At 40.8% G+C, this 27599-nt stretch overlaps 1 protein-coding gene across 2 annotated transcripts; it reads right to left on the bottom strand.

The window, feature by feature from the left end:
- Window positions 1-1035: 1035 nt before the first annotated feature.
- scyl3 (SCY1 like pseudokinase 3) lies at window positions 1036-24600 on the bottom strand. Of its 2 annotated transcripts, none has more exons than XM_018093646.2 (12): window positions 24047-24600; window positions 19340-19525; window positions 18847-18960; window positions 16690-16792; window positions 16374-16479; window positions 15103-15180; window positions 14322-14461; window positions 13990-14177; window positions 13402-13573; window positions 5186-5335; window positions 3521-4200; window positions 1036-2323 (listed from the first exon to the last, which is right to left on the bottom strand). In XM_018093646.2, the coding sequence occupies exons 1-12, from the start codon at window positions 24209-24211 to the stop codon at window positions 2258-2260; spliced, it is 2148 nt and encodes a 715-aa protein (XP_017949135.1). In that variant the 5' UTR covers window positions 24212-24600; the 3' UTR covers window positions 1036-2257. The 2 variants fall into 2 exon arrangements, with proteins under 2 accessions (XP_017949135.1, XP_002933830.2); XM_002933784.5 differs by having other exon boundaries at window positions 3521-4203; window positions 24047-24599.
- Window positions 24601-27599: the final 2999 nt, after the last annotated feature.

Here is a 27599-nt window from a genome sequence, read left to right as displayed (position 1 = left end):
TATAGTAGTGTTACTGTAGCAAACACACCAGTTTTACCAGTGCAGGGCAACAGTGCATTATATTTTTATTACTTTAAAGCTCTTTCATTTTTTGGTGTTACTGTTCCTTTAAGTGAAATAATCCTCTGTTAGAGAAGACTGTGCACTCCCTCTCCTCACCACTCCTTTCTCTACATTTACAATACAAATGCATGGAAACTGCTACATTGCATGCCTCTGGCCTCACAGACACTGCCAGAGCAGCCGCCTCTATTACAGGTATGGGACCTGTTATCCAGAATGTTCGGGACCTGGAGTTTTCAAGATAAGAGGTCTTTCTGTAATTTGGATCTTCATACCTTAAAGGAACAGTAACACTAAAAAATGAAAGAGCTTTAAAGTAATAAAAATATAATGCACTGTTGCCCTGCACTGGTAAAACTGGTGTGTTTGCTACAGTAACGCTACTATAGTTTATATAATAAGCTGCTGTGTAGCCCTGGGGGCAGCCATTCAAGCTGGAAAAAAGGCACAGGTTACATAGCAGATAACAGATAAGTTCTGTAGAATACAATAGTGTTTTATCTGTTATCTGCTATGTGCCTGTGCCTTTTCTCCTTTGAATGGCTGCCTCCATGGCTACACAGCAGCTTATTTATATAAATTATAGTAGACTTTCTGAAGTAAACACACAACTTTTACCAGTGCAGGGCAGCAGCACATTATATTTTAGTTACGTTTATACACTTTCATTTTTTGGTGTTACTGTTCCTTTAATTCACCAAAAAAATCATTTAAACATAAGTAAACCCAATAGGATTGTTTTGCCTCCAATAAGGATTAATTATATCTTAGTTGGGATCAAGTACAAGGTACTGTTTTATTATTACAGAGAAAAAGAAAATCAGTTTTAAAAAATAATTATTTGATTAAAATTGAGCCTATTGGAGATGGTTTTCCCTTTCTGGATAACAGATCCCATACCTGTACAGTACTGCCTGAGATGGCCATTCAGCGCAGATGGCTATGGGATAGATTTGAATATCTACACTTCAATTTTTTTCTTTTTATATCATCACTTACACCAGGGCTGGTTATACCCAGAGCGACATGTTAGTTTAACAACGTGCCCACCTACAGCTCTTGGGCAGCAGTTCAATGCTGATACCACTGGAATGTGGCCTCTCTGGGCTGAAAATGTGGCCGACCAAGTATGTTTGTGGGAGTTCATCAGCCACGGTGAAAGATGCGCTACTGCCTCTTGGAATACATTGTAGATCAGTGACTTCTAGCTCTGGCAAAGTACAGAATATTTCCCTTCAAATCACATACCCTATAGTGGGACTAGAGCAGGCATAACAAACATAAAACCCATTAGGTTGCTTGGAAAGGCCCCAGGCGCAGTGTGTATGCTGCACAGTTGTGTGACCAAGAGTCCATATATGAAACATGTGTGTCTAGCCCTCCCACACTCTACTCCCACAGAGCCCCTGCTGTATAATGCCATTGGCAACAGGCAGGGGAGTACTCATTGCCTGTACAGCCATAACCTGTGCCAGCGTGGCACTGCCCTGTAACCAAAATTATCCTGGAACATTAAAGGGTACGGTGCTCATTAAATAATGCGATTTGGAGAACACTTATTCCTTAGTGAAACCAGCAGTGCAGATCTGAACTACAGGTTTGTAGAACTGGAGAAATAAAGCAAATGCTGAAATTAAATCTAAAAAGCACAAGGGGATAAATGAAGCGGATTGTTCTCAGTAAAACAGAAAGCCACACATTGCAGGCAGCCTTTGCCATCCCAGCTGTGCCAGGACTACAACTCCCACCACAAGCCCGTGGGATGCTGGGAGCTGTAGTTTAAACACACCTGGAAATCCCTGGATACAGAAAGTCTGTGGCATTATTTCAGGATTCTTTTCAGCCTGGCACAGTGGCAACTGGTGGCATAGGGTTTCCATTAAATCTTTATATTCTTTGAAACTGCATTTTTTCTCTGGGTTTCTTGTTCTTATGACAAACACCAAGTCTCGTACAAAAGTCTCGTAATTCCCAGTTTAAAACATTTCTGCCCATAAGATATAAAATCTGAAAATCTCCTTCATTCCCATAGCATCACCTACACTCAAAGAAATGCCCCTTGTGCACGTTCCAGTGCAAGGTGCCCCAGCACCCCTCATATTACTGCATACAGGGCACTCTTCAGTCTCTGGCTAGGGGTCCCATAGGGGGTCACTTATTCATTACGTAGCTTGGGCTGCGCGCCCCAGAAGGGTCACCAGGTATTTGCATCCTCTTCCCAGCTGAAGTCATTCTCCTCTCCCCAGCCTTCGCCCTCTGCCTGCAGAGCCAATGAGAAACAGCCTTGGTCACGTATGGAAGAAAACTAAGTTCAGGAGAGATATTTCTGCACTGAGATGTAACAAGCAAAGTGGGTCTCTTTCTGAGCATCCAGCAGAACCAACATTCAGCCAGAACTCTGTACAAACATTGTACAATTGAACATTGTACAAACACATCATATTATAAGAAAAACATGCCCAGCCTGACCAAAACTTCTCTAAGGGCTCTGGCACACAGGGGAGATTAGTCGCCCGCGACAAAACTCCCTGTTCGCGGGCGACTAATCTCCCCGAGTTGCCATGACCCGCCATCCCGCGGCGGCGCGATTTCCCGAAATTGCCGGAAAAGACGCGCGACTTACATGTTCGCCGGTGGGATGGCAGGGGTAGGCAACTCGGGGAGTTTAGTCGCGGGCGACTAATCTCCCCCGTGTGCCAGAGCCCTAAAAGTTTCCATTTGAGGTGGAACATTCAGGAGGTAAAGGAGTGCTTCACCTTCAAGATAACTTTTATTATGTTATAAAATGTCCAATTTTTCATTTTTTGGTCTTCATTTTTTTATTTTATATAGTATTTTAATGGTTTGCCTTCCTCTTCTGCCTCCTTCCAGCGTTCAAATGGGGGTCACTGACCCCGGCAGCCAAAAAACGATACAATTTTATTGTTATTGCTACTTTTAACAACAACAACAACAAACATTTGTAAAGCGCTTTTCTCCCGTGGGACTTTTATTACTTATCTTTCTATTAAGGCCCTCCTCTATTTATATTCCCTTCAAACCACTGCCTGGTTGCTATGGAAAATTAGACCCTAGCAACCAAATGGCTGCTGAAATTCCAAACTGGAGAGTGCTCTTGAACAAAAGGCAAAAAAATTCAAAAATTGCAAATAAAAAATGAAGACCAACTGCAAATTGCCTCAGCATAACACTCTACATCATACTAAGAGTTAATGTAAAGGTGAACAACCCCAACATGTTCACCCCAAACAGCACTGACAATTTGATATTTCATTAGATTTTCTCATGAATGGAAACCTGACACTAACTTACCTTCTCGCCTTTCCTACTCACACAACCCAGAATGTTATTGCTGGATGTGCCTCCCCCATGGTTCTTCCATGGCTGTGCCCAGCTACAGAAGCAAAGCTTTTCTGACCAATGAGAATGAGCCTTGCAGGGGTAGCTATAACCTTACCTCTGTCACTGCAGCAGCTGCAAACTTGGAAGAGAAAGCAGTTGTTTGGGAACTTCCTTTGGCATCAGGAACTTCAGTTTTAATCTCTCCATAATGTGCAAGAATCCCGTTTGTTCCAGCAGCAGGTACGTTATACACAGACGATGACACTTTGATATCGGGCGCCATGTCAGCGAACAGGTCGAGCTCAGGATCTCTGCTTGTGCTTTTTACTGTTATTGTAAATTCCTCTCCCAGACCAAACCCCAGGGCGGATTTCTTTTCATGGGGGGCTTTAGGGTGAGTTAAAACAAGTTTGTTTGTTCCCTTAGTCTGGTTTGGGGCGTTGGTGACCGGAGCAACTGAATTACTGTCCAAACTAAGACTGGAAGTGAAATGAGCAGTGCTATTAGTGCCCTCTCCAACGTCCTGCTGAGCAGGGACTGGACCTTCAGCAGCCGCTGGTTCAGAAATATCATCAGATGAGCCAAAATCATCCCATGGTTCACTGTCCTGGGGGAGCACATGGATCCGAATCTCTTCTGCTGGCTGCACCTTCTCCCTCACAGGCTGCTCCGTGCCCTGTAACGGCTCCGGTTCGTTCCAGTCGACCCAATCTTCTGGCGGCTTGGTTACAATAGTATGGCTGGTTACCTTTGGCTTCTTGAGGTCAGTGATTCCATTCAGAGATGAACAACTATCTGCTGTAGAAATGTAAAAAAGGGGGAAAAAATAAATGGCAATATTTTTGGTTGCAGTCATTTAAAAAAAAAAAAAAAAAAAAAAAAAAAAAGTCAGTAATGCTGACCCTGTCCTGAGAAAGTCATTAACTATGAAGCACAACACAAGTGCCATCATGACTGGCAGCTATCAGTCAGCAGGTACCGCCACTCACAGTTAGAAAGGAAACATAGATGTTCAGAAGGAACTTTTTATCTTTCATCTGCCCCCTTTGCACGAGAGCATATGGTTTGTGCATATCTTTCCTTTTCTGTATGTATGGATATTGTCTGTTCCAGCTGAAAAATACTCTATGTACTGTATTGGAAAACAGTAAATCTATTTGTGCCCTTTAGATCTCATTAGGGCCAAGGAAAGCAAGAAAGCAACTGCACACATTGGCCCATACCACTTGTTTAGCACTTACTAAGCTTAAAGGGAAAAACTATACCCCCAAATGATATAGCATTACACAAAAGAACCATTTCATTATATATAAACAGGCCTAAGCTATCATTGTACACATGATTCAGAGGGTGATTTTTTTTCCCTAAATAAAGTTATTTTTTGTAACTGTTATTACTCACATTGCATTGCAGGCATTATTCCCTTTATTCCTATTTTGCCAATGCTAATATGAGATGCATTATCAGAAATGGATAAATAAAATAAAAAAAAAAAACTGTCCAAAAAATATGAATTAATTCATATGGCTTCCCCGTTTAAAGAAAACCAAAAAAACTTTATAAAATTACCTTAAATGAGTAAATATTGCCCTTCAGATTATGGCAATAAAATGCATTTATGAATGAATGTGGTGTAGATAGCAAGCTTTGTCACCACAAGCCACTATACCCATAGTTATGCCTTGGGCCCTACAGTTTGGGAACCCTGCCCTTTAGACACTTACTGCCAGATATACGCCACAGAAACATGGTTGTAGTGGGGCGGAAAGGTGCAACTTACCACTAGTGAATTTGCTGGAAGGGTTTGTGCGATGCTGGTGAAAGAGACTGCTCGGGGTGGCTGGCTTGATCCCAGAGAGAGCGCCTTTAGCCAGCACGTTCTCCTGATTCAGCAACATCTGCTGTTTATAGATGGAATGCACTGGGGAACCTACAGGGAAAACAAAAAACTCAGCAGTTATCACTGATATCCCTTATCTGCCAACACATAACCATGTATTCCCAAGGCAGCAGCATTATTTCTGATTAGACCCCAGCATATGAGCCCCAGTACACAAGTATCCTTCTGCGTATTCCATTGCGTATTTTATTGGTTTTTCTCTTCCCCTCTGTACAGCACCTCATATACACAACTGACAGCAAATGTGAAAGGGAGCTTCAACCCCAGAAGCCTTCCCAGCAATCTGTGTTACTGCCCCTCATAGCTCTTTATATCCCACAACACTTGCACATAAACACAAGCACTATGAGCGCTAACAGTAAAGCTACATTGCACAGGAGATAAATATTGGCAATAATTGTGTAATTTTGGAAAGCAGACCCTCTCCTTAAACTGTCTACTTTGCACAGAATTTAGCACCATACTGGTTTCGGTCCCCATCGGGACCTTTCTCAGGGCATCCATGCCTTGTAACACACATCTTTAAATCACCAAAAACCAGTAAATCAATAGGAAGTGACATCACAGTGTGCTGCCATAAAGTGGCTGAAGCCATAAAGCAAGTGAAAGTGCTGAAAAGTGCTTTACAGCACTTTTCAGCACTTTCACTTGCTTTATATACACACACACACACCTATACCTATATAAACACGCGCGCATTATATGTATAATGTGTTGGATAGAAGCCGCTCTCACAGGACTTATGAAAAAATAAAGTGCTTATCAATATATATATATATCTCTATCTATATACACCCCCCCCCCCCCTTCAATTTACACATATATGTAAACCTAAGGAGTGGTTAGGGATGGGTCAAAGCATTCAATCTCAAAGGGATCACCTTTAATGAATGATTCAATTTATTAGCGTATCCCCATATTCTGAAAAACGCAGGATGAATCAACCCCTTGAACTTATGTTTTGATGTGTAAGTTTGTTGTTCCTAGACAGGTCATACACCCCCAGTAACCTTCCAATACTTCCAATTAACTACAAATATTCATTGGTTTCAAAGTTGTTGAAAGCAGTAACTGTCTTGTGTTTACACTCTCTGCACTACTGGTTCTGACTCCTCAAGCTTTGCAAGTCAGCTGATTCACAGACCTGGAGAAGAACGGACTTCTACACGGCACATGGCTTTTCAAAGCAATAAGATTTAAAAATAACTTAAGGAGGACTGAAAGCATAAAAATGTGCATGTTGGAATGTTGCTTAGAAATACAAGTTCATTCCTTGTGGAACAGACAGCTTTGGCGTAAAATTTCCCCATTAAGTTCTAAATCAAACAATAAAACAAGAGCACAGTAAGCATTCACATGGCATTACAGCCGATTGCTTCTTATTGCATGTGGCATATACCAATGGGGAGCAATAATCAATTATCATTCCTGCGTGCCACTAACCATGCCCTACTGACAAGTGTATCATCCAGGCAGCACTGACCAATAGTGTGTTAGAGCCAACTGCCCATCAAAAATACCCAACATAAAGCTGCATGAACAGAGACAGATGCAGAGAGGGGGAGGGGACAGAGACAGATGCAGAGAGGGGGAGGGGACAGAGACAGATGCAGAGAGAGGGGGGGAACAGAGACAGATGCAGAGAGAGGGGGGAACAGAGACAGATGCAGAGAGAGGGGGGGGAACAGAGACAGATGCAGAGAGAGGGGGGGAACAGAGACAGATGCAGAGAGAGGGGGGGGAACAGAGACAGATGCAGAGAGGGGGGGGGAAGAGAGACAGATGCAGAGAGAGGGGGGGGGGAGAGAGACAGATACAGAGAGAGGGGGGGGAACAGAGACAGATGCAGAGAGAGGGGGGGGAACAGAGACAGATGCAGAGAGAGGGGGGGAACAGAGACAGATGCAGAGAGAGAGGGGGGGGGAAGAGAGACAGATGCAGAGAGAGAGGGGGGGGGAAGAGAGACAGATGCAGAGAGAGAGGGGGGGGAAGAGAGACAGATGCAGAGAGAGGGGGGGGGAAGAGAGACAGATGCAGAGAGAGGTGGGGGAAGAGAGACAGATGCAGAGAGAGAGGTGGGAACAGAGACAGATGCTGAGAGAGGGGGGAACAGAGAGATGCTGAGAGAGGGGGAACAGATACAGATGCAGAGAGAGGGGGGAACAGAGACAGATGCAAAGAGAGGGGGGGAACAGAGACAGATGCTGAGAGAGGGGGGGAACAGAGACAGATGCTGAGAGAGTGGGGAACAGAGACAGATGCTGAGAGAGTGGGGAACAGAGACAGATGCTGAGAGAGTGGGGAACAGATACAGATGCAGAGAGAGGGGGGAACAGAGACAGATGCAAAGAGAGGGGGGGAACAGAGACAGATGCTGAGAGAGGGGGGAACAGAGACAGATGCTGAGAGAGGGGGAACAGATACAGATGCAGAGAGAGGGGGGAACAGAGACAGATGCAAAGAGAGGGGGGGAACAGAGACAGATGCTGAGAGAGGGGGGGAACAGAGACAGATGCTGAGAGAGTGGGGAACAGAGACAGATGCTGAGAGAGTGGGGAACAGACAGATGCTGAGATGGGGGGCAACAGAGACAGATGCAGAGAGAGGGGGGAACAGAGACAGATGCTGAGGGGGGGGGGGGCGCAGGAACAGATAGATGCTGAGGGGAAAAGGAAAGAATAATGGCTTAATAAAAAGTCCAGAATTTTCAATTAATTATAAATAGGAAGCTTCTTATTTTCATGTGACGAAGCCCATAATAATTTTCATCCCCTTTAAGGAATAAGATAATGTAAGGTAGTCAGTATATAGTCACCTAGTAACAGCCTGTGAATAGTCATTTCAGATAAACCATCACATAATCTGCAATAGACTGGGTTGAATTCACAATGAAACCACAATTTTCCCCTCTAATCCTAATTCACAGGTGGCATTCACTGCTACTACCACCTGTGTCTATTTACAATTGACATTAATGGCATCCTCCTGTCAGTGCACACATGGGGCAGATATACAAATGAACAGGCGGTTGCCATTTATGGCATTACTGTAACCCCAAGACAGAAGGCATACAGTCCTGCAGCTTATATAATTTATCAGGAAGATACAACTATACAAGGGGTAACGCTAGGAGCAAGGATCTATTGCGTTTACTGTTTAAAGTCCCCCCAAGTCTCTCCCAAAGTAAGACACACAAGTATAATCACTGGGATTTTAGAATTAAGGGTGATTTTACAGGTGTGGGACCGGTTATCCAGAATGCTCAGGACCCAGTGTAACTTGAATCTCCATAACATAATTCTACTAAAAAAAAATCATTTAAACATTAAATAAACCCAATAGGATTGTTTTGCCTCCAATAAGGATTAATTATATCTTAGTTAGTATTTAAGTACAAGGTACTGTTTTATTATGACAGATACAAAAAATGTAAGTTATTTGATTAAAATGTAATCTATGAAAGATGGCTTTCCTCCAAGTAAGAAGTCTGGATAACGCGTTTCCTGATACTAGATCCCATACTTGTATTTATTGTATTGAACTGTTATACATTTTACACACAGCAAAAGAAAACCTTACCTTTGTATAATATTATCTGGCTTTTATTTATTAAAAAAACAAGTCCCAGGGCATGTGATGCAATGTATACACTACACTCAGTCTGTAGCACAGAGGCATTCAGCATAGTGTTTTGGTGCTTTGTTTGGCTGCATGAAGCAAATAGGGGCTTTATCACCACCTCTCCCCAACATCAAAGATCCTACCCCTTAGTAGGGAGAAGCCATTTCAATGTACCTGCGCCATTCTGTGTGTGACGCCCGCCTGAAATGTCTTCTTTCTACATTATGGGGTGACACACAATGTCATCTACTCTCTACACAAACAAAAACCCTAAAACCACTAAGACCAGAAACATTTTCAATAAAAATAAATTGCTAAGTATAAATAGTGAAAATAGATTACATTAAGTGCACATTTCCAAAACATATAAATATGAAAATAAATATAATCCAGCTACAGCTACTAAATAAAATATACATTATGTCCTTTTGTTTAAGCTAAAAAATGAAAGCATACAAGTTCTATAAAGTTCTAACAAACTGGATATGCCATGTTCAAGAGCATTTGCTACATTCATTCCAGTAGATAAAAGGGTTCTACAAACAAAACAGATTTCTTGAAATTACTTTTCTAAAGATGGAGAATAGAAAACAAGTCGGCTGTCAAATCAGTCCAAGTGTGTACAATATAAACATTAACAAATGCGATCATTCAAAAAAATCTTGATCTGTTGAAGCTGAACACAAGGCTGACACCCGATGAGAAATGGTGGTTTCTTTACAATGAATGAGGTACTTGCAAAGGCATTCAATTCTGTTCTCAAGTTATTATTAGCTTTTGATTGATCAGTTATTTCATCCAGATTTGGAATTGGGATTAATCACATGACTATTGGCGCAGCACAAACACGAAAGATGTTGCAATGGATATTTCCAGCAAAGCAATGTTGGTGGAGGCAAAGGAGATGACAAATGACATGGTTTTCCGTTTTGTTATAGAAGAAGTTTCTCCATCATCATCATCAGTCACCAAAGTGCAACATCTAATGACAAACAAGAAGTCAGCAATTTCAGACGTACTGGCCAATAAAGGCCCAAGCCATCAGGCTTATGTGTACAAACTGAACTTAATCAGTCATACAATAGAAAGTGCCCCCCAAGGTTTCTGAACGAGAGGCAGGGAAGCAAATTATGGTAAGAGATGACAAGATATTTTCCATATTGCTGATGATTAACCTGAACTGAAATAATGCACTCATCATGCAGCGTGTAGGGACATTATACTGAATATAGCTAATGTCGCCTTAAGATCAGAGCTGAATACAGGACATCTGCTTCCCATAACTGAAAGATCCATTGTGCCTACAGCCCATGGCAGCGTTTCAGTCTTACAGTTAAATCCAGTCAGGAGGAGAGTGAACAGATGTATAGGGTATATCTATAAAGAAAAACCCAATATTTTAGTGTGGTTATAAAATGTCTAAAACAAATGCACTGCTTCATAGATAGCCTGTCCATTGCATGGATGAAGCCATGAGAATCTTAGTTACCCACCTAGGATTCTGTGATAAAGGCAATATTATTTACAAACAATAGCTATAGCTCATTTACTTTCCAACCTTAACCATGGCTGAGCTGAGATTTTAATGTTGCGGTTTTATCATTTTATTTGTATTTTTGTTTCCATAAATGCACTCAAATCAAGAATGCTCAGGACATGGAGTTTTCTAGATAGATAGATAGATATTCCGCTTATAAACACAGCAGCACCTTGTAATAAAGGTATATTCTCTTGTATAGGCAGAATCCTCTGAATATATCTGTTTAACTCACATGTGATTTATGTGCCCCAATAATCCTTGTCCGAACAGAAGGAAGTTACAATAAATAAAGGAGATGCTTATCGGCGACTGCAGAAAACTATGGCCATAAACACACATCTGATTGTTAGCAGTTAGGACTGCCTAGTGTGCAATGGGCGTTTACTTTCCTGGCAGTACACAGTGTCATTATTACTATAAGCAGGTTTAACTACAGCATTTAGACATAGTAAACCTGTTTGGTCTAAATATAAAAAGAAATGGTTCCCTGCAAGTCAGATAGAGACTGGATTCTAACCACAGAGGTAAAATCCCTTGATACTTTCTCACACTGATCTCTCCTAGGCTGTAATTATCTCTCTATTAATCAGGTACCAGGCCTGATGCCAGGATCAGCTTGCTCTATAGTAGCACCTAAATAAAGTAGAACTACTATTTTCAGGGGATCAGAAAAAAAACTGATGTAAAATCTGGGAAAGTGCATTATATATTACTGAGAAAATTGAGGTTTCACTGTGTCTCTTAAAAAAATAAACAAACAAACAAACAAAGAGTGGTTCTGTTCACATAAATAGAAGGATTACCGAAACATAACTGTGAAAGAAATTGTCTGTAATGAGGTTTTACATCCTAAACAGTGATTATTTTCAAAGGCATCTCTCTGAATTGCCAGTAGGCACACAATGTCTCAGTGCATTCCTCCCGTGTTCTGTGTTCCCTACTGAGCTAATAAAGATAGAGAGAAGCGTCCTGTGGGGAAAATTAGACTTGCATTGCCTCTAACAGCAGTTGTTTACTAAAATATTGTAGCTCCTTCATGACAACCTGTTCTTGTGGAAGAGCAGCTAAATATTCCCTTTCTCATTATGCAATTTGATTTCTAGGCTGTAAATTTGCGCTTTCCTATGGAGCACCGCACCAAAACCGGCTGCTCATTGCCACAGCAATAACCATATATACAGAAAGCACTATTTGTACAACCCAATACAAAAACACAGCTCAACATTTACAGATCATTATTGGCCTTGATAAAGACTCAGGCTCTGTATTTTGTCACAACAGTACAGTACTTAAGGGAACTCCTTTGTTCAGCTACAGTATCTTATTATCTTAATCTTTAGCAAAAGAAAACTCTAATGAAGAACTATACAGGCAGGGCATTAAGGGCAATAAAAATGATTTCCCCCCCAAAAGATAAGAGGAAATGCATAGGAGTCCCTGAGCCCTTTTGGTTTGTCTATGTGCCCCCAGCTTTCACAAAAATGTTCTGGACTCTTACCTCAGGGGAACAATCGTGAACATAAAAAATTATTATAAGTTTCTATATTATATATTATATATATTATATATATATATATTATATATATATATATTATATATATATTATATATATATTATATATATATATATATATATATATATATATATATAATCCAAAAGAAATCGGCACTCACCTTTATATGAGTACTAGCCGGGTGCTAACCAAAAAATATAGGAAGTAGATAGATAGAAAGCACTCACGGCATATAGAGATAAAAACAAAAGTTTTTGTTTTATTAGCTCATCGCATCAACGCGTTTCGATCCCAATAGGATCGTCATCGTCCTGATGACGATCCTATTGGGATCGAAACGCATTGATGCGATGAGCTAATAAAACAAAAACTTTTGTTTTTATCTCTATATGCCGTGAGTGCTTTCTATCTATATATATATATATATATATATGCATTTTGAAATTCTGTACAGTTTCTGAAATAATCAAATTACTATTCATAAACCCCCGATCTAAACCCAACTCCTGCATGAAGAAAGACAGAATGCTGAGGAACAGTGAAGAGTAACTTGATTTCTCAGAATTTGTAACTAATTATATTTAGAAAATATCCTATTTCATTCAGATGAAGCTTATTTTAAATTTTTACTTTTACAACAGCTCCCCCTCAAATCTATCAGACCTTTGTTTAATCTATGGCCACCCAGATGGATCCAAGTATTTGCCAAGGCACAAACAATTGTATCATAATAGAAGCCAATGTACATGTGCCAGGGGAGGACCACATAAATGGTTGTTGCAATCCATGCCCAACGAAATTTGTAAACCTGTCTAATAAATATCTAGCACATTACTTTTTAAATGTGTGAAATATAAAAGTTCATTCAAGAACAGTGCAATGTGCCAAATTCCAAAACAGACAAAAGATGTATTTTCCCACAATGCAGCATTTTCTCCTAAGAGTCATAACAGCTGCATACTAAAAAGCCTGAACCACAACTTGTCTGCTTAATAGCCAAACTGGATAGGAAGCCTTCTGTTGTAGTTCAAACCACTTAACAGCCACCAGCAGATAAATCAGACATTATACCCCCAAACTTTAATTCCTTGTATGTTGTCAACATAAAGATAAACATATTTTAACTGATCTTTAGTTTTATTTCTTTGTCACAGGACTCTCCAAAAAGAGTACTTGGTTCTGTTTACCTCCTTTCCTATTCATCATCTTTAAACCACTGTCTGAACCTAGTAACCAAAACAGCATTTACATTTTTTTTTTTTTAAATAAATGCCAAAAACCACAGACTAAATAATAAAATATTACAACTTCATTTTAAAGTTTACTTCTATTACTTCCAGCTGAGTTGACACTGGTAATGCAAAACAATAGTTCAAACAAATAAAGCAGTTATAAAAACAACCAGTAAATGGATATAGGCACCTTCTGGAGTGATGTCTGCGTTTTTTGTAAATCCTGGTGTTGTACTTTTGAAGATCTTTACCCTTCCACCTCCCACAACCGTCTCAGGCCCAAGCAGACAGACTAAGGCAGCCAGGCCACGAAGAGTAACTGCCACCAGCATATCACTGGTGTCTCTCAAGCCCAAGAGAACCTGATAAAAAAAAGTGCAACACAAGTACATTATTCCCCACTGGCTTTTAACTGAAGTATATACATAAACAAGTATTTTAATGGCTATACTGTATTAACACATACCAAATACACTGCGTTAATTAGTCTTTCTATTTAGTCTACACTACTACAGAGTTCTTAAAAACAGACAAGTTTAAGGTCCACCACTTGCAGAAGTCAGCTCAGAAGTAGTCCAGCAACCCAGACCATGGCCTGATAAGAGTTAAGGCTGTGGTCAGTTAAATTTGGACATAAACTCTGTAGCATATTGCTCCAATACTGTTTGTAGCTTGCTTGTTATTTTCCCTTCTCTGAAAAGATCCCCAAAACCACTCTCATTACAACAGCCTAAAACTGTAATAGTAACTAAAATACTAAATACTAATGTCTTCTGACCTGTGGAAGAATTATATCTTTTAGTTCCTTCAAAGTGAAAAGCTCCCCATAGGCATCTATGTGGGTCAGCAAAACCACACGCACGTGTTCTTCATGGACTTCGAACATCTTCATCAACACAGGGATGACCCGACTCTGAAAGAGTGCTGGGGACAAAAGGCAATCTTCTCGGGTTCGTCCCATAATATCTATTTGAGAAAAGTAAGGCAAGAAGACAATGAGAAAATATGGTTTCCAAAAATGTTTTGTCAATTATACACTAAACATCACTGATCAGTGCTCATATGTGTTCAGAGCAACTACAGCATAGCGTTCTTTAAGCAGAAGGGTACCTCGCTTTGGCCTGAGAAGATGGGGTAGGAAGCTTTTTACTGCCACTGGCTCTGCAAACACAAGCTGATTCAGTAACAGAGGAACCAGCCGCGAAGAGATAAGTTCCTCTGACAAAGACGACACTCTGTCTAAAAGAAATCTGTACACAGACAAATTAAGATTTTATAATGCCAGTATGTAATTATAAGATGCAAACATAAACCTATATGTCCTGCTTATCTAATTAGTAAGCATACCGCCAAAATATCTGTCCTGGAATCTATTATGGCCAAACACTTTCTCCAAAAGTACATGTAAACATTGTAGAACTCCTGCCCAAAGTGACGAGAGGTGGATGAAAGCAACAATGCTAACAAAAATGCTCAAGCAGAGCAGAAACCAGCTAAAACGGAGAGCATTTCTGAACAGAGGTCTGACTATCATTGCTACTTGTGCTTCAGGTACCATGTTTCCCATAAACAGGTAGGTATATTGCTTGTCAATCTGATTATTAGGCTAGAAAAGCTGCAGAGGACTGCAAATGTATCAGAAACTTATTCTGACAATGCCATTAATTATACTAAAGTCTTTTAGATAGATGATCATGTATTCTGAACAGGAATTAGTTTGATTCCCCCAGAAGTTCCTATTGAAACCAACATATTAAAACAGACAGTAAAAGGGAGAGAGAGTTGGGAGGGCAACTAAATATTTCCTACAAGTAATACTAAAAGTGTAATACAGCTGGGCTGCAGCATCACTGGGATAATAGATATGCAGTAAATGCCATTTAAAACTCACTTGAAAAACTCATTCTTCTCCTCTTCTGTTTTCACAGTTAAGCTTTCCAAAAAGTTCACAACTTCTAAGAAATCATTCCTGTTCAATGAAGAAAACAAAATGGTAACTGGATATGTAAAATGTCTGTCACTGTTAGTGGCCACGTGGTTGTGACATAACAGTCAGGTACAGCAAGTAAGTAAAATGCAATCCTTATCTACATCCTTCAGGGTATGACAAATGGTCATGGCTCAACATATAACCATGGCATAATTTTGTCAAATGTAATTAAAGCACAAAAATATAATAAATATATATCAAAGGCACATTAAACATTTATTTGATTAGTTTAAAGGTTCAGTCACAAAATGTGACCTTCCTCAGGGACAAACTTGAAACAGACAGAGCGTTGGAACTCTGTTTGCAAGCACACAAGGTGCTAATGCAGAAAAAATGTAAATAAACACCATAGCAGGGACTCCAATAAAAATGACTTGCTGGAAACTTCCAGTTCCAAACTGGAGCAGCAGAATTTTGGCTGCAGCTTAATTTATGTAGATGTGCCATGTTACTGACTCCAGCAAGAGAAAGCTCATGAAGGAGGGGTTATGCAGGTACCTTGGTACAACTGGTTACATTTTAATTCAACAGTTTATATATTTGCTTGGTTTACACATAAACTGCATGTATTTCCCTGAGAAGGACAACAGTGGCTGACAGAATCCTGTGAAGGCTGACCCATCCAGTACTGAAACAGTTTTGGAAAAAATAAATAAATAATAAAAAAATTGTCTGGATTTGAACCAGACAGTTATTTTCCCAACTTAAAATAGAAAAGGTGTAGGATGTCTTTCCACAGCAGGTTTAATTTATATTGTACTATATATTTATTGACGGGAAATAAGTACTAAAATATTAGGACAATGAATAGAAACAAAGCCAAAACAAACATTTGCACTATGAATGAAATGAAAACTGTAATTAAAGATAAAGGCCTACTGAGCTTCAACACACATATCTTCTATCCTTATTTCTTTGCGAGCATGTGTTTAAGTCATTAGCCATTAGCACTGGTTAGACTGTCCCCTAACATCTGATACCTGTCAAGTGAAGGATTGGTTCTAGCGTTTAAGTTCCCAAAACAAGAGCCCAAGGCCCTCCTTATAGGAAGAATAAATCTGTCAACTAGCTGCTGGGTACAGACAGATGCACACCTCAGTGCCATTATCTGTGCCCCCAAATAGGATATGAAAAGTAACAGATACTGAGGTGGGATTCAAACAATTACATACCTAAAGAAATCATGGGATAGTAAAGTGGAGAGTGCAGGTCGGAGTTCTGGTTCTGGGTTCAGGAGAGAGTTCTTCACGGTTGACTTAAAGTTGGACAATGGTTCATCTAAAAAAATGTTTGCAAATGTATAACTAAAATGACCTCTAACAGCTACAAATCAGTTCACTAGAGATATCCAAGTGTTCTATATTTTATTATTTTAAAATTGGCATTTGTAAAAAAAAAATCCTAAAAATCAGTTCCTAAAGTAAAGTAGGGCCTGGAAACTTAGGCACAATACAAAAGAAACATTTCTGTATGAAAATAGGTACTTACTTTGATCACTAACATGGGCCAAAAGACTTTCAATCAGTCGACCAAACGAGAATGCATCACGGGCATGACTGAGGGCCATTGGAATAATCCCAAATTCCGCCGACTGTACAAAAAACAAAAAAATTAACATTTTTTGCATTAATACAGTATAAACATATTCTGCTTCCTCTCCCCAACCCCACAGAAAAGAAACTGGATATATTCTATTCTAAGCGCACATTTAGAAGCATGCCTCATAGTATGGTGTTCCATAATGAAACCAGAGCTTCTTCGATATTGTCTGTTCTGGATAAAAGCTCAAGCTGTACATGAACACTGCTGCTTCAGTTTTTCTGCAATTCACAACTCTATTAGCTGGGGGCACAACACTAACTTCACATTTACAAAACATGATATTTGCTCCAATGAGCACAATCAGAGAGCAACATGAGCAACGGGATATAAACATAGATGATTTTGTATGCCAGCTTCTGTGAAGCTGCACAAAGAACTGATGATAAAGATGCCATTAATTAAGTCAGCCAAGAACAATCTCCAGGGAGCTGACAGCAAGAAATATCTTGGGACCCAAAAATCACCATCACACCTACTGTGGAAACCATTACCCAGTGGAATAGTGCACCAGTAAATGCAATATTAAATGTGACAGACGCTGCAGAAAAACTTACAAGTCAAGTCATAAAATAAATAAATGAAGTAATTTGTTGGGAAATGCCTTTTTGTCCCTTAAAGTGGTACATAAGCACCTTTCACATGACATACATTAACTGAACAGTAATTATACCCTAGTAACGATTGAAGCTGAATTACAGAGCTAGGGGTTAATTATGTGAGAATATATGCCTTTAACCTTTCTATAATCTATTCAATACCATTCCCAAAAAATGAAGAGGTAAGTACAGAAAACACAGGAGCCTTAGAGTACAGATACCTATACGACTGACTTGTGATCAGTAAAACCTACTGGCATATGTTACTGTTGCTATTATTTTTCTGCATTTGTTTATTTTTATCAGTGGGAGCTGCTATGATTGCTCTGAAGAGGTAATCTAATGCACAGATCAAAATAAGCAGACAAATAAGCAGCAAATATTTGTTCACATTTACCAAAAGAAACCCTCCGTTTTACCCACCATACAAATCATGAATGGTTTTTCTAGTTGGCATTGGTAATAGTACCAACCAGATTTGTGACAAGGATTCTGAAACTGGATGTGATGGGGCCAAAGATGGCGGCACCAACTCCACTCACTCCTATGTAAGTCCTCTGCAGTTAAATAGTTGGTATGGGGGGGGGCAGAGAACTTTACGATGGAGGTACCAATGTTTTTAGCGCGTTCATTTACAAATGCACAAAGGAGTGGTTTAGTTCACCTTACTTTTTTTTAACTATGCATTGCATGTTTAATGGCAACATATGGCACAGCAATATCAAAAAGCCCCTGCAGGCCCTGGCTTTTAAAGCAGCAGTATGCATAAACAACTACTTCAAGTATGCAAATTCCTCTCTGTGTATAGAGGAAACCAGAGCATAGATCAATGCAGACAACATTATTTGATCTGCTACTATCAATATTTTAAATACAACAAAGCACAAAGTGATTGTTTTGTGCACACATTAAGCAATGCCCTGGGACTTACAATCAAACTGGAGGTAATGCAAGTTAGATATTGGGTCCATTTCACTTTAAAGGAACAGTAACACCAAAAAATAAAAATGTTTTTAAGTAATCATAATACAATGCACTGTTGCCCTGCACTGGTAAAAATTGCACATTTGCTTTAGAAACACTTCTATAGTTTATATAAAAAGTTGCTGTGTAGCCATGGGGGCAGCCATTCAAGCTGGAAAAAGGAGAAAAGGCACAGGTTACATAGCAGATAACAGATAAAACACCATTGTATTGTACAGAACTTATCTGTTATCTGCTATGCAACCTGTGCCTTTTCTCTTTTAAATGGCTGCCCCCGGGGCTACACAGCAGTTTCATTCACTAAACTATAGTAATGTTTCTAAAGCAAATACACCAGTTGCACCAGTGCAGGGCAACAGTACATTATACTGTAGTTCCTTTTATACACTTTGATCTTTTGGTGTTACTGTTCCTTTAAGGCATTAAAACAACAGAATAATAGGAAACAAAGAAGAACACCTACCTCAGGAGACACTTCTGTTAAATTACAGACCATTTCCATACCACCAAGTTTCCAGTGCCCATCTTCACTCACAAACACAGAGGACAGACAGACATTGTTGTGGGACACTTTACCCTGTGCAAATAAGAATAAAGGGACAGTAGTCAAATGACACTACACTTCAAGAAAAGTGCTAAGCACAGGGGTGGGAGCTATGATAACAGTTACATGGCATTGACGGCTACAGGAGGGATAAGGGAGGCTGGGAAAAACTAACATGGACAGCTTAGGGAAGACAAACTACAATACAGAAAAATGCAGAACAATTATATATTGTAATATAACAGGATGCATTATACAATGAGTATAAATAGAATAGGTGCGTGCATAACCTTTGGGGCATGTATATGAGACAGCAAGGGAACAGAGACTTTTCTAATGGCCGGCAGGCACATGTAGCTTGCTCACTACTACATTTTAAAGAACATATATCTTAAATCTTATAACTTGTTACCCGGTCATGTAAGAAAACCAGAGCTTGCAGAATATCATAGATGCCAGCACAGATTTCATCTGTTGACAACTTTTCTAGAAGCATCTCCAGGGGCTGCACCCGTTCTGTCACCAAGTAGATGCCATCCTCCTCCACTGCACAAGACAGGAAGCGCAGCAGACATGGGTGACGCAGTGTTTTCAAGTGCTAAATATAAAAAAACAAAGTACAACAATGCAAATAAATTAAGTCTGAATCTTTCTTTATAGAATTTAGATCTTCCATGACATTCTAATGCAAACAAAAGAAACATCAGGCCCCGTTATGGGCCAATCAGGTAACGGGCCCCGTACAAGGGCCAATAAGCTGCTGACATGATTTTAACCTATATGCATACTGTATATTTTTTAAAGCATGTTTTAGTATTATATAGACAGTAAAACTTCTTGTTTTATTTTTTATCTGAGTGTTTTTATTTTAATAATTTAACGGTTTGTTCAGTAGCTCTAAAATTTCATCAGCTTTCTAGTTGCTAGGGTTTTACCTTAGCAGCTGGGCAGTGGTTTGAATGAAAGACCGGGGTATAAACAGCCTGAACTGCTCAAATCAGTGTTTCAAGTGTTTCAGATGCATTGGCATGTATAGTACATAACCCCCTGTGTACAAAGTTAGAGTGCCAGCAGCAGAGATTCCATATTTCCAGGTGTCTCTCAGTGCAGGCTATCTGGCAACTTGTGATCTCACTTGAGGGCTGGCATGGAAAGGGTTAAGAGGATCTTTTTGTTTACACTTTGCACAAGAATAAACCATGTGTTAATGGATACAAGTTATCCATTATTTGCTATGATTTGTCTTAACAACTGCAAACCAAATAGTGTTATCCTGCCAGCGAGAACAGAAGCCTCATTATATACTCTAGCAGGGAAATAATGGCACTGTTTTCTGCTAAATGTGGAACACCACCGATATTACCCAGGGCGAGTATAAGAGCCTACGCTCAGATCAGCTATCACATATGCCTGAATGCGGCGCCACTGTGTTGGCCTGGGTGCAGGTGCACAGAGCGGATTTTGGTGCCAAAATACATACTCTCGTTTCTCAGCCACGAAATCTGTCCCAGTAACTAGGCTGACTCCGAATTAAGGCACATTAAAGCACATGTAAGGGCTGATCAGAGCATAGGGGTTAAATCTTGCAAATCAGTGGTAATATTTAATACTATATGGGAAAATAGTGCCAATAGTGCCCCTTTTGGCTATAGCCTTAAAGGGCCAATACATCCTCTTGTGCAACACATAGGGTTTGTGATGAACCAAATTGATGTCATTGCTTTATTTAGGAAAGAATTATGTTTTGCTATTTTTTTTTTTTTAGGAAAGGAAAAGCCCAAAATCCTAAGCGCATATTTTCACATTTTACTTGGCTGTCCACATGTGAGTATAAGTGTAATGATGGCAGGGCAGTGCTACTTTTCCCCCCAGGTTGGTGCATGTTGTTTCCTAAGGGGCAACAGCCTGGGAGGAAAATGTAATTGGTTTAGCTGGGGTTTCCTAATAGACTAGATAGGACTTTCCTTGCCATTTAAGATAGGTATTCACAAACAGATCTGCTCTTTGCGAAACAAGCAGATTTTACCTGAATTGGCCATACACAGTGGGCTAAATTAGCCTAATCTGATCATTTGTCCCCTGGGCCAAACATTGAAAAATAATAAATGCCTATAGATAGTTTGGTAGAGCACCACATAATAGGGCTTTTGTGCCCCCAATGCGACTGGTAGCTAATATAAGCCTGTGTATGGTCAGCTTTGCCCCACACACAATGTATTTGCTTCAGAAGCACTTGTATCATTTGTATAAATAAGCTGTTATCTGGTGACAGGGTTATTCAAGTTTCAGTAGGGCTGAGTGCAGGGTCTATATTTGCATAGCAGATAAGCAGTTTACAATATACTGATTAGAGGAAGTATTTTCAACAGTGACAAATAAACAACAGTTAAGCTGAAAACATATTCTGCCTATAACAGCATTTGTATTTTTTATTTACAAAGCACTACTAGATAATTGTTTTGACACTTACTATATCCTGCTCCCTCTCCCTATAATCAGCTAAGTTAGTTTAACCTGAGAGAATGAGCTCTGTATAAACTAAGGATGCACCAGATCTATAAATGCTGGATTTGGCCATTACCGAATCTCCACATAAGATTTGGCAGAATAACTGAGCCCTTATTTACATGTTCAATATTAAGAAAAGCATTTTTAAAAAATTGCATCAATTACAAAAACCAACAAAAGTGCTGCATTCACATGGTTTGGATTCCATTCGGCCAAACACTTAGGTTTGTTTAGGATTCAACCCTTTTTGTTGTGTCTGTTTTGGCTTACAGATAAGAGGAATACCATTAGGCTACTGTGAAGGAAACCACTATGCTCCGAACCGCCCCATGGTCTAAAGGAGAAGGAAAGGTAAAGTCACTGGGGGGTGCCAAAATGTTAGGTACCCCCCAGTGATTGTAACTGCTTACCTGATACCCCAGGCTGGTGCTCCTGTTAGAAGAAAACGACACCAGCCCAGGGTAGATGTGAGACGGTGATACTCTTCCTTCTCTAGTCTATTTTGGGAATCCCATGGCCACGCATGACAGTACAGTGAAAAAAATTGCTTTTTTGTTAAAGTTCAGCTTTTCACTCTACTGCCCGTGCGCTTATGACAAACATACTTTTTGCAGATTGTTTTAAAAGAGACATACAGGATAAAAAGTAAGCAATTATGAATAATATATGGTGCTGGTTTCACTCTGGGCTAAAAGTAAACACTATCTTTAAAAATGGCCCATTTATTGGAGTTCTCTATAGATCTGCTAAGGTACCAGTCTGTGTTTCAAATGAGTTGTGGGAGTATCCTAACAGTCCAGTCTTGTGTGACTGCAGGACTGTGTTTGGCTAACCCCCTCCTACTGTGGTTCTGACAGGCTTCATTTCCCTATCAGGTCAGCCCGGCCCTAGTGGCTGATCTGTTCTCTTCAGTGCAGTGTGCCAAGTGCGCCGTCCCCCCTGCACAGCCTGGGAAAGGAAAAAGTAGGAAGTGGAACAGATGGGCGGGACTAGAGGGGTTTTTGAAGAAATTTTCAATAAATCAGCCAAAAATGCTACTTTTTAAAGCACATTCTTTCTATATTCAGATGAATACAATTCATTGCCACAATATTGTTTTTCACGCAATATGTCCCTTTTAATGACTGGGCAAAGAGGGAGAGTGAAGCTACACCATGTTTGGTCCTTGTAAGGTGGATAATTAGATTACTAGTGCACATAAGCAGGGGGATAAGCAGATGAGCATTATTCAGGGAGAAATTTAATTATCAGCCTAACAAGGACCAAACATTGAGTAGCTTTAATTTCCCAGTTTGCCCTGTTTAACTCAAAAAATAACAAAAACAATAGATTTTTGTGATTAAAACAATAGGCTAAAAGTATGTTCAGCACAAACCTTATTAATTGCGCTCATGTTGAACAAAGGAGCGAACTGGCCGTTTAAAAACCCATGGCCTTATGCAGAGGGTTTATCAGTGTACTATTAGAGCTGTGGTAGACGGGGAGATTAGTCGCTAATCTTTGTTGCCACGGGCGATTAATCTCCCCGCAATCGCTGGTGGGATGGCATACGCGTCACTACGATTTCCTGAAGTCACCCAAAGTTTCCTCTCAAGAGCAACTTTGGGAAATCGTAGCGACGCGTATGCCATCCCACCAGCGATTTACATTCTTGGAGGTGGGATGGCACTGTGGGGAGATTAGTTGTCCACGGCAATGAAGATTTGTCACAGGGCAACTAATCTCCCCGTCTGCCACTGCCCTTAGGGCTGTGACACACGGGGAGATTAGCCCCAAAAACTCAAGCGACTTCGGCAAATCGCGGTGCTGCATATGCCATCCCACCAGCATTTTACATTCTAGCCAGTGGGATGGCATTTCGGGGACATTAGTCTGGAAGACACACAGAGCTACTAGTAGCAGCTACTTGAAACGGCTACAGACAATGCTGATCATTTCCTGATAATTGTCTCTATGAGTGTTTTAGCAGAGGCAATTCTCAGTATTGTCTATAGCAGGGTATTTTCTTGCATTTAGTAGTTGTGACCAATAGCTGCTACTAAGTAGCTCCATGTGTCTTCAGCCTTAATCCAATATGATTCCTAGTGCTAAGCTTGCTTTTTCGTTAGTGGCCTTGTGCCGCCTCCTGCTCCCCCATCACAGGAAGTGACATGGGTAATGGGCACAATTATTACCGTAATATTTCTCAGCTATTGAGACTTTGGCCCACTTCTAAAGTCAAGCGCCTCCACTGAAAGTAATAACGAAAAGAGGTCTGCCCAGTTTTGGTTAAGAAATAACACCCAATCAGATTTTTAATACTGCTTCTTTTATCAATAAATCTTTAATTCCAGGTTCTTGACAAACAGACAGAACCACTAAATGTAAATAAAACACTGTCACTGTATGGTGTTAGTGGCACTAAGTTACTCCCACAGAGCTTTCCTTGAGTACATATGGACTGAGGGACTATCGTATGAGGCTTTATATCCCCCTATACTTATCAGGCCCAACAGCTGCAGGTAAGAATTACAGAAATGGCAGAATTATCCCTACCGAGTGCACCTGATGTAACCCAGCAGACAGACAGACAGACAGACAGACAGCCATCACCACAAACTCAGCCATTTACCTTGGCAGCTTTATCCACTTTATCCTGATTTTCCGGCTGATAGACAAACACAGAAGCAGGACGCCCCTCCGCTAGGAGAGCCGGGTATATAGTGAGCCCAGATGGTTGAGTCCAGGGAGGATCTTGGAGAGTAAATCCTCGCAGGGAGCTGTTCTCCGAGCCCATAATACTGCAGCTGTATGGAGGGATCCCTACCCTGAAGCCTGCCAGCGGTGCGTATATACCGTCCTTATGCCTAGAAAATGACTGCACCCCGGGGCCAGGCCTGTGCCTTCCGTACAGTACCGCAGCCTAAAGCATTGCAGCTCAGGGAGCCGGTATGTCTCACTCAGGGAGAAAGCCCTGGGGACGCGTTCCTTAGCAGCCACAACAGCCACCCAGGCTCCAGTGACAGACAGCTCATTCCTTCTTCCTCCTAACCCGGAAATGCTCGCTATCCGTCCCACAAGCCGCCAACCCTTCCGAGCAGCCGCTAGCAAGAGCCGGGGGAGCATGTGATTGGCTCAAACTGAGGACACGCCCTCCTGTATCTCTAGCACTGCCAGAAGCGGAAGGTAAATTCTAATGCCGGAACGGACTTTCCCTAATGTTATGGTCACATGGCTGGGAGTGGGAGGAGTGAGGCTTAGTATTGGACAGGAAAAGTCGGGTGAAGGCGCGGTTTCATTTAAACAAGTTAGTGGTGGTTTATACCCTGCAAATGGCATTTCTGGAGGATTTCAGGGCCGCAATGGCTTACCGAAACTTTGCCCCCCCCATGAACGCAAGCGCAGTACCGAAATGTGGCCACGTCCCTTGTGTGCGATATAAACGGCTAATGTTACTGTATAATAAGCAGTTCATATACAGCGTTCCACTGAGTAAAGTGCTAGTAATTCAGTCAATTCATTGGGGGGTCAACAGAGTTTGCCATAAGTTTAACCCTTTCCTGCACCTGCTCTGCGCTGTCATTGATTAATATGGAAGTTGTGTACAGTTTTGTATAAGTTACGTAAACTGTCAAAACCTGTCACTTTTTCTTACACAATATTGCCAAAATCCGTCCCTTTCTCTCTACTGTAACAGCTAGGCTGCTCATGCATGCTCTCATCCTATCCTGACTTGCCTACTGTAACCTGCTACTAACCGGCCTCCCTAACGCCCATCTTTCCCCCTACAGTCTGTATTAAATACTGCTGCCTGAATTCTCCTCCTCTCCAGGAGAGTTCAGGCCCTTCCCCTGCTAAAGGCCTTATCGTGGCTTCCTATTAAACAAAGAATATCTTACAAACTCCTCTTAACCTTCAAAGCCCTCCATTCCTCTGCTCCTCACTACATCTCTTCTCTTGTGTCTCCGTATGTTCCTGGCCGACTCCTTCGTTCCTCGCAGAGCAATTGTTTGGTTGCGCCCCCCACTACTACTGCTGTTTCCCACCTCAAACCTTTCTGCCTTGCTGCCCCTTACATTTGGAATGCCCTCCCTGATTTCCTCCGGAGAGAATCCTCCCTCAGTCTTTTTAAAACTTAACTTAAAGACTGCCTTTTGGAGCACTCACCCAGCACCTGATCTGGGAACCAGCACTTATATTGTAGTGTCACCCACTGTGACCTACAGCACTTATATTTGCCTATTTGTGTCTGTAAGTTATCCTCCCATATAGATTGTAAGCTCTACGGGGCTGGGACCTCCATCCTCTTGTGTCTTTGACTTATTGCAACTGTATTTATGTTGTATCTATCTGTATTTATTGTTTTACTTTTTATTTATCTATTATTATCTTAATAACCCGGTTTGTATTAATGTATTTTACTGTACAGCGCTGCGTACATAAGTAGCGCTTTATAAATAAAGATATACATACATACATACATAAACTACCTAAGTTTAGGGGCCCAATAACTAGTCAGTAGTAGTTCATAAAAATAAATGTGCTAATAAGTCAGTATTTTAATTGGGGGGGGCAGTGGAGTTTATACGTAAGTTACAAAAGTGTAGGGACCCATAGGGTTAATCTGCCCCTATGGCTTTAAACCCTACAACTCCCTAGTTTATGTTACTGGGCAAATACCCATGTATCCAGTTTATAGTTTTGCATATGTGCCATATTGGTTTACAGGTTGACTCCACCCTTTGCACTCCAATATAGTGTTTAGCTGTGTCTCAGGTCCACTGAGCCTGGGATCAACAGGGCCTCAATAAAGCCATAATTTACCCTAGAGTCACCAACTACTCTAGTGAAGTCAGGGACAGGGACCCAGTGAAGGAGGACCAGTTAGTTACTCTTTTAGAGCACTTTCTAGGAAAGTGAGATAGAGAGGGAAGGAAAGCCTTTTCAGAGTGGTTATTCGCACGCGATAGCAGAGATCTATCGTGCATGACTCAACCACCCCGTGGGTTCTTGCCCTTACCCTTTTTGATAACAGGAAAATCTTTTTAATCCCAGATCAGACTGAATAAAACATGATAGGTTCTTGAATTCAAACTACATATGTTTATTTCCTTGCATGTGTCTTCCATCATAGTTTTACCTTGTGAAGGAAGCAAACTACAGCATCATATCTTATAGAGCTGTCACGGTTTCCTTAAGTAAGAATGGAAAGAGAAACACAGATAAGCAAATATCTCCTCACTCAAAACAAATGGTCTGTTTGTATTGTAAAGCAGTATAAACATTACAGACTGCTCACACAGGTTTCAATGAGAAAAATGGAAAATTGGGCCATACTTACTGTGATTTTTATTTCCTGGAGAAATTCACTTGTATCAAAGACTCCAGGAGTGCATGACTATGCCAGGGCACACGCATGCCCATTGTGAGCAGGTGCCAGAGCTCCCGCAACATGTGCATAGGCGTCACCTGTTCCCAAGTCATGCACATATTGAGTGAGCAGGGACAATGGCTTACTATGCCATTGGTAGCCCACAGTGGGGGAAATAAAATTTTAGCAAAAGTTGCCCTTTAATAACAGAGCAACTGAGGGGCAGAACCCAAGTCAGATTTACAGCTGACATGGAGTTTACCAGGAAAAGATAATCACAGTAACTGTGACAAGGAAGTGGTTTTCTTTGAAAATCATCACATCTTGATCACCAATATACCAGTGAAAGCCAAACAAAAAGTGAAAAGCCAAACAAAAAAAAGCCAGCATTTTCAATGTACTGCACATGCATCAGCTTCCGGCTCACAATGAAAGAATATGGAAGGAGGAGGATCGCTCATTTGCAGCTACCCCGTGCTCGTGTAGTTTTCTAACAAGAGCACTGGCCTGGGGTATCAGGTAAGTTATTGCAATCACCGGGGGGTGCCTAACATTTGGCACCCTCCAGTGATCTTACCTTTTCTTCTCCTTTAAAAAGCAGTACTTAACTTGGAAGCTGCCAAATCTTGCCTGAAAAGTCTTTTTTCCATTCCCACCTATATGGTTCCCAAAGTGGCCCCAGACAGAACATTCCTGATGGAGATCATAATGAAGCTGCCTGGCAGCTGGTCTCTGCTCCAATACACAACACTGCCGGGTAGAAACACAAACACACCCATGGGATAAAATGTTCATGAACGAGCATAATGACAAC

This window comes from Xenopus tropicalis, chromosome 4 (assembly GCF_000004195.4).
Source record: "Xenopus tropicalis strain Nigerian chromosome 4, UCB_Xtro_10.0, whole genome shotgun sequence".
NCBI classification, from domain to species: Eukaryota; Metazoa; Chordata; class Amphibia; order Anura; family Pipidae; genus Xenopus; species Xenopus tropicalis.
The sequence above is the reverse complement of the archived record's forward strand: the minus strand, read 5'-3'. Positions and strand labels throughout refer to the sequence as shown.

Excerpts from the sequence above, each read along its gene's own strand:
- scyl3 (XM_002933784.5), bottom strand. The coding sequence starts at position 24,211 with ATGGGCTCGGAGAACAGCTCCCTGCGAGGATTTACTCTCCAAGATCCT. Across the intron at positions 16,793-18,846 it reads TAACAGAAGTGTCTCCTGAG|TCGGCGGAATTTGGGATTAT; the intron begins GTAGGTGTTCTT and ends TTTTTTGTACAG. Across the intron at positions 14,178-14,321 it reads TCTTCTCAGGCCAAAGCGAG|ATATTATGGGACGAACCCGA; the intron begins GTACCCTTCTGC and ends TTTCTCAAATAG.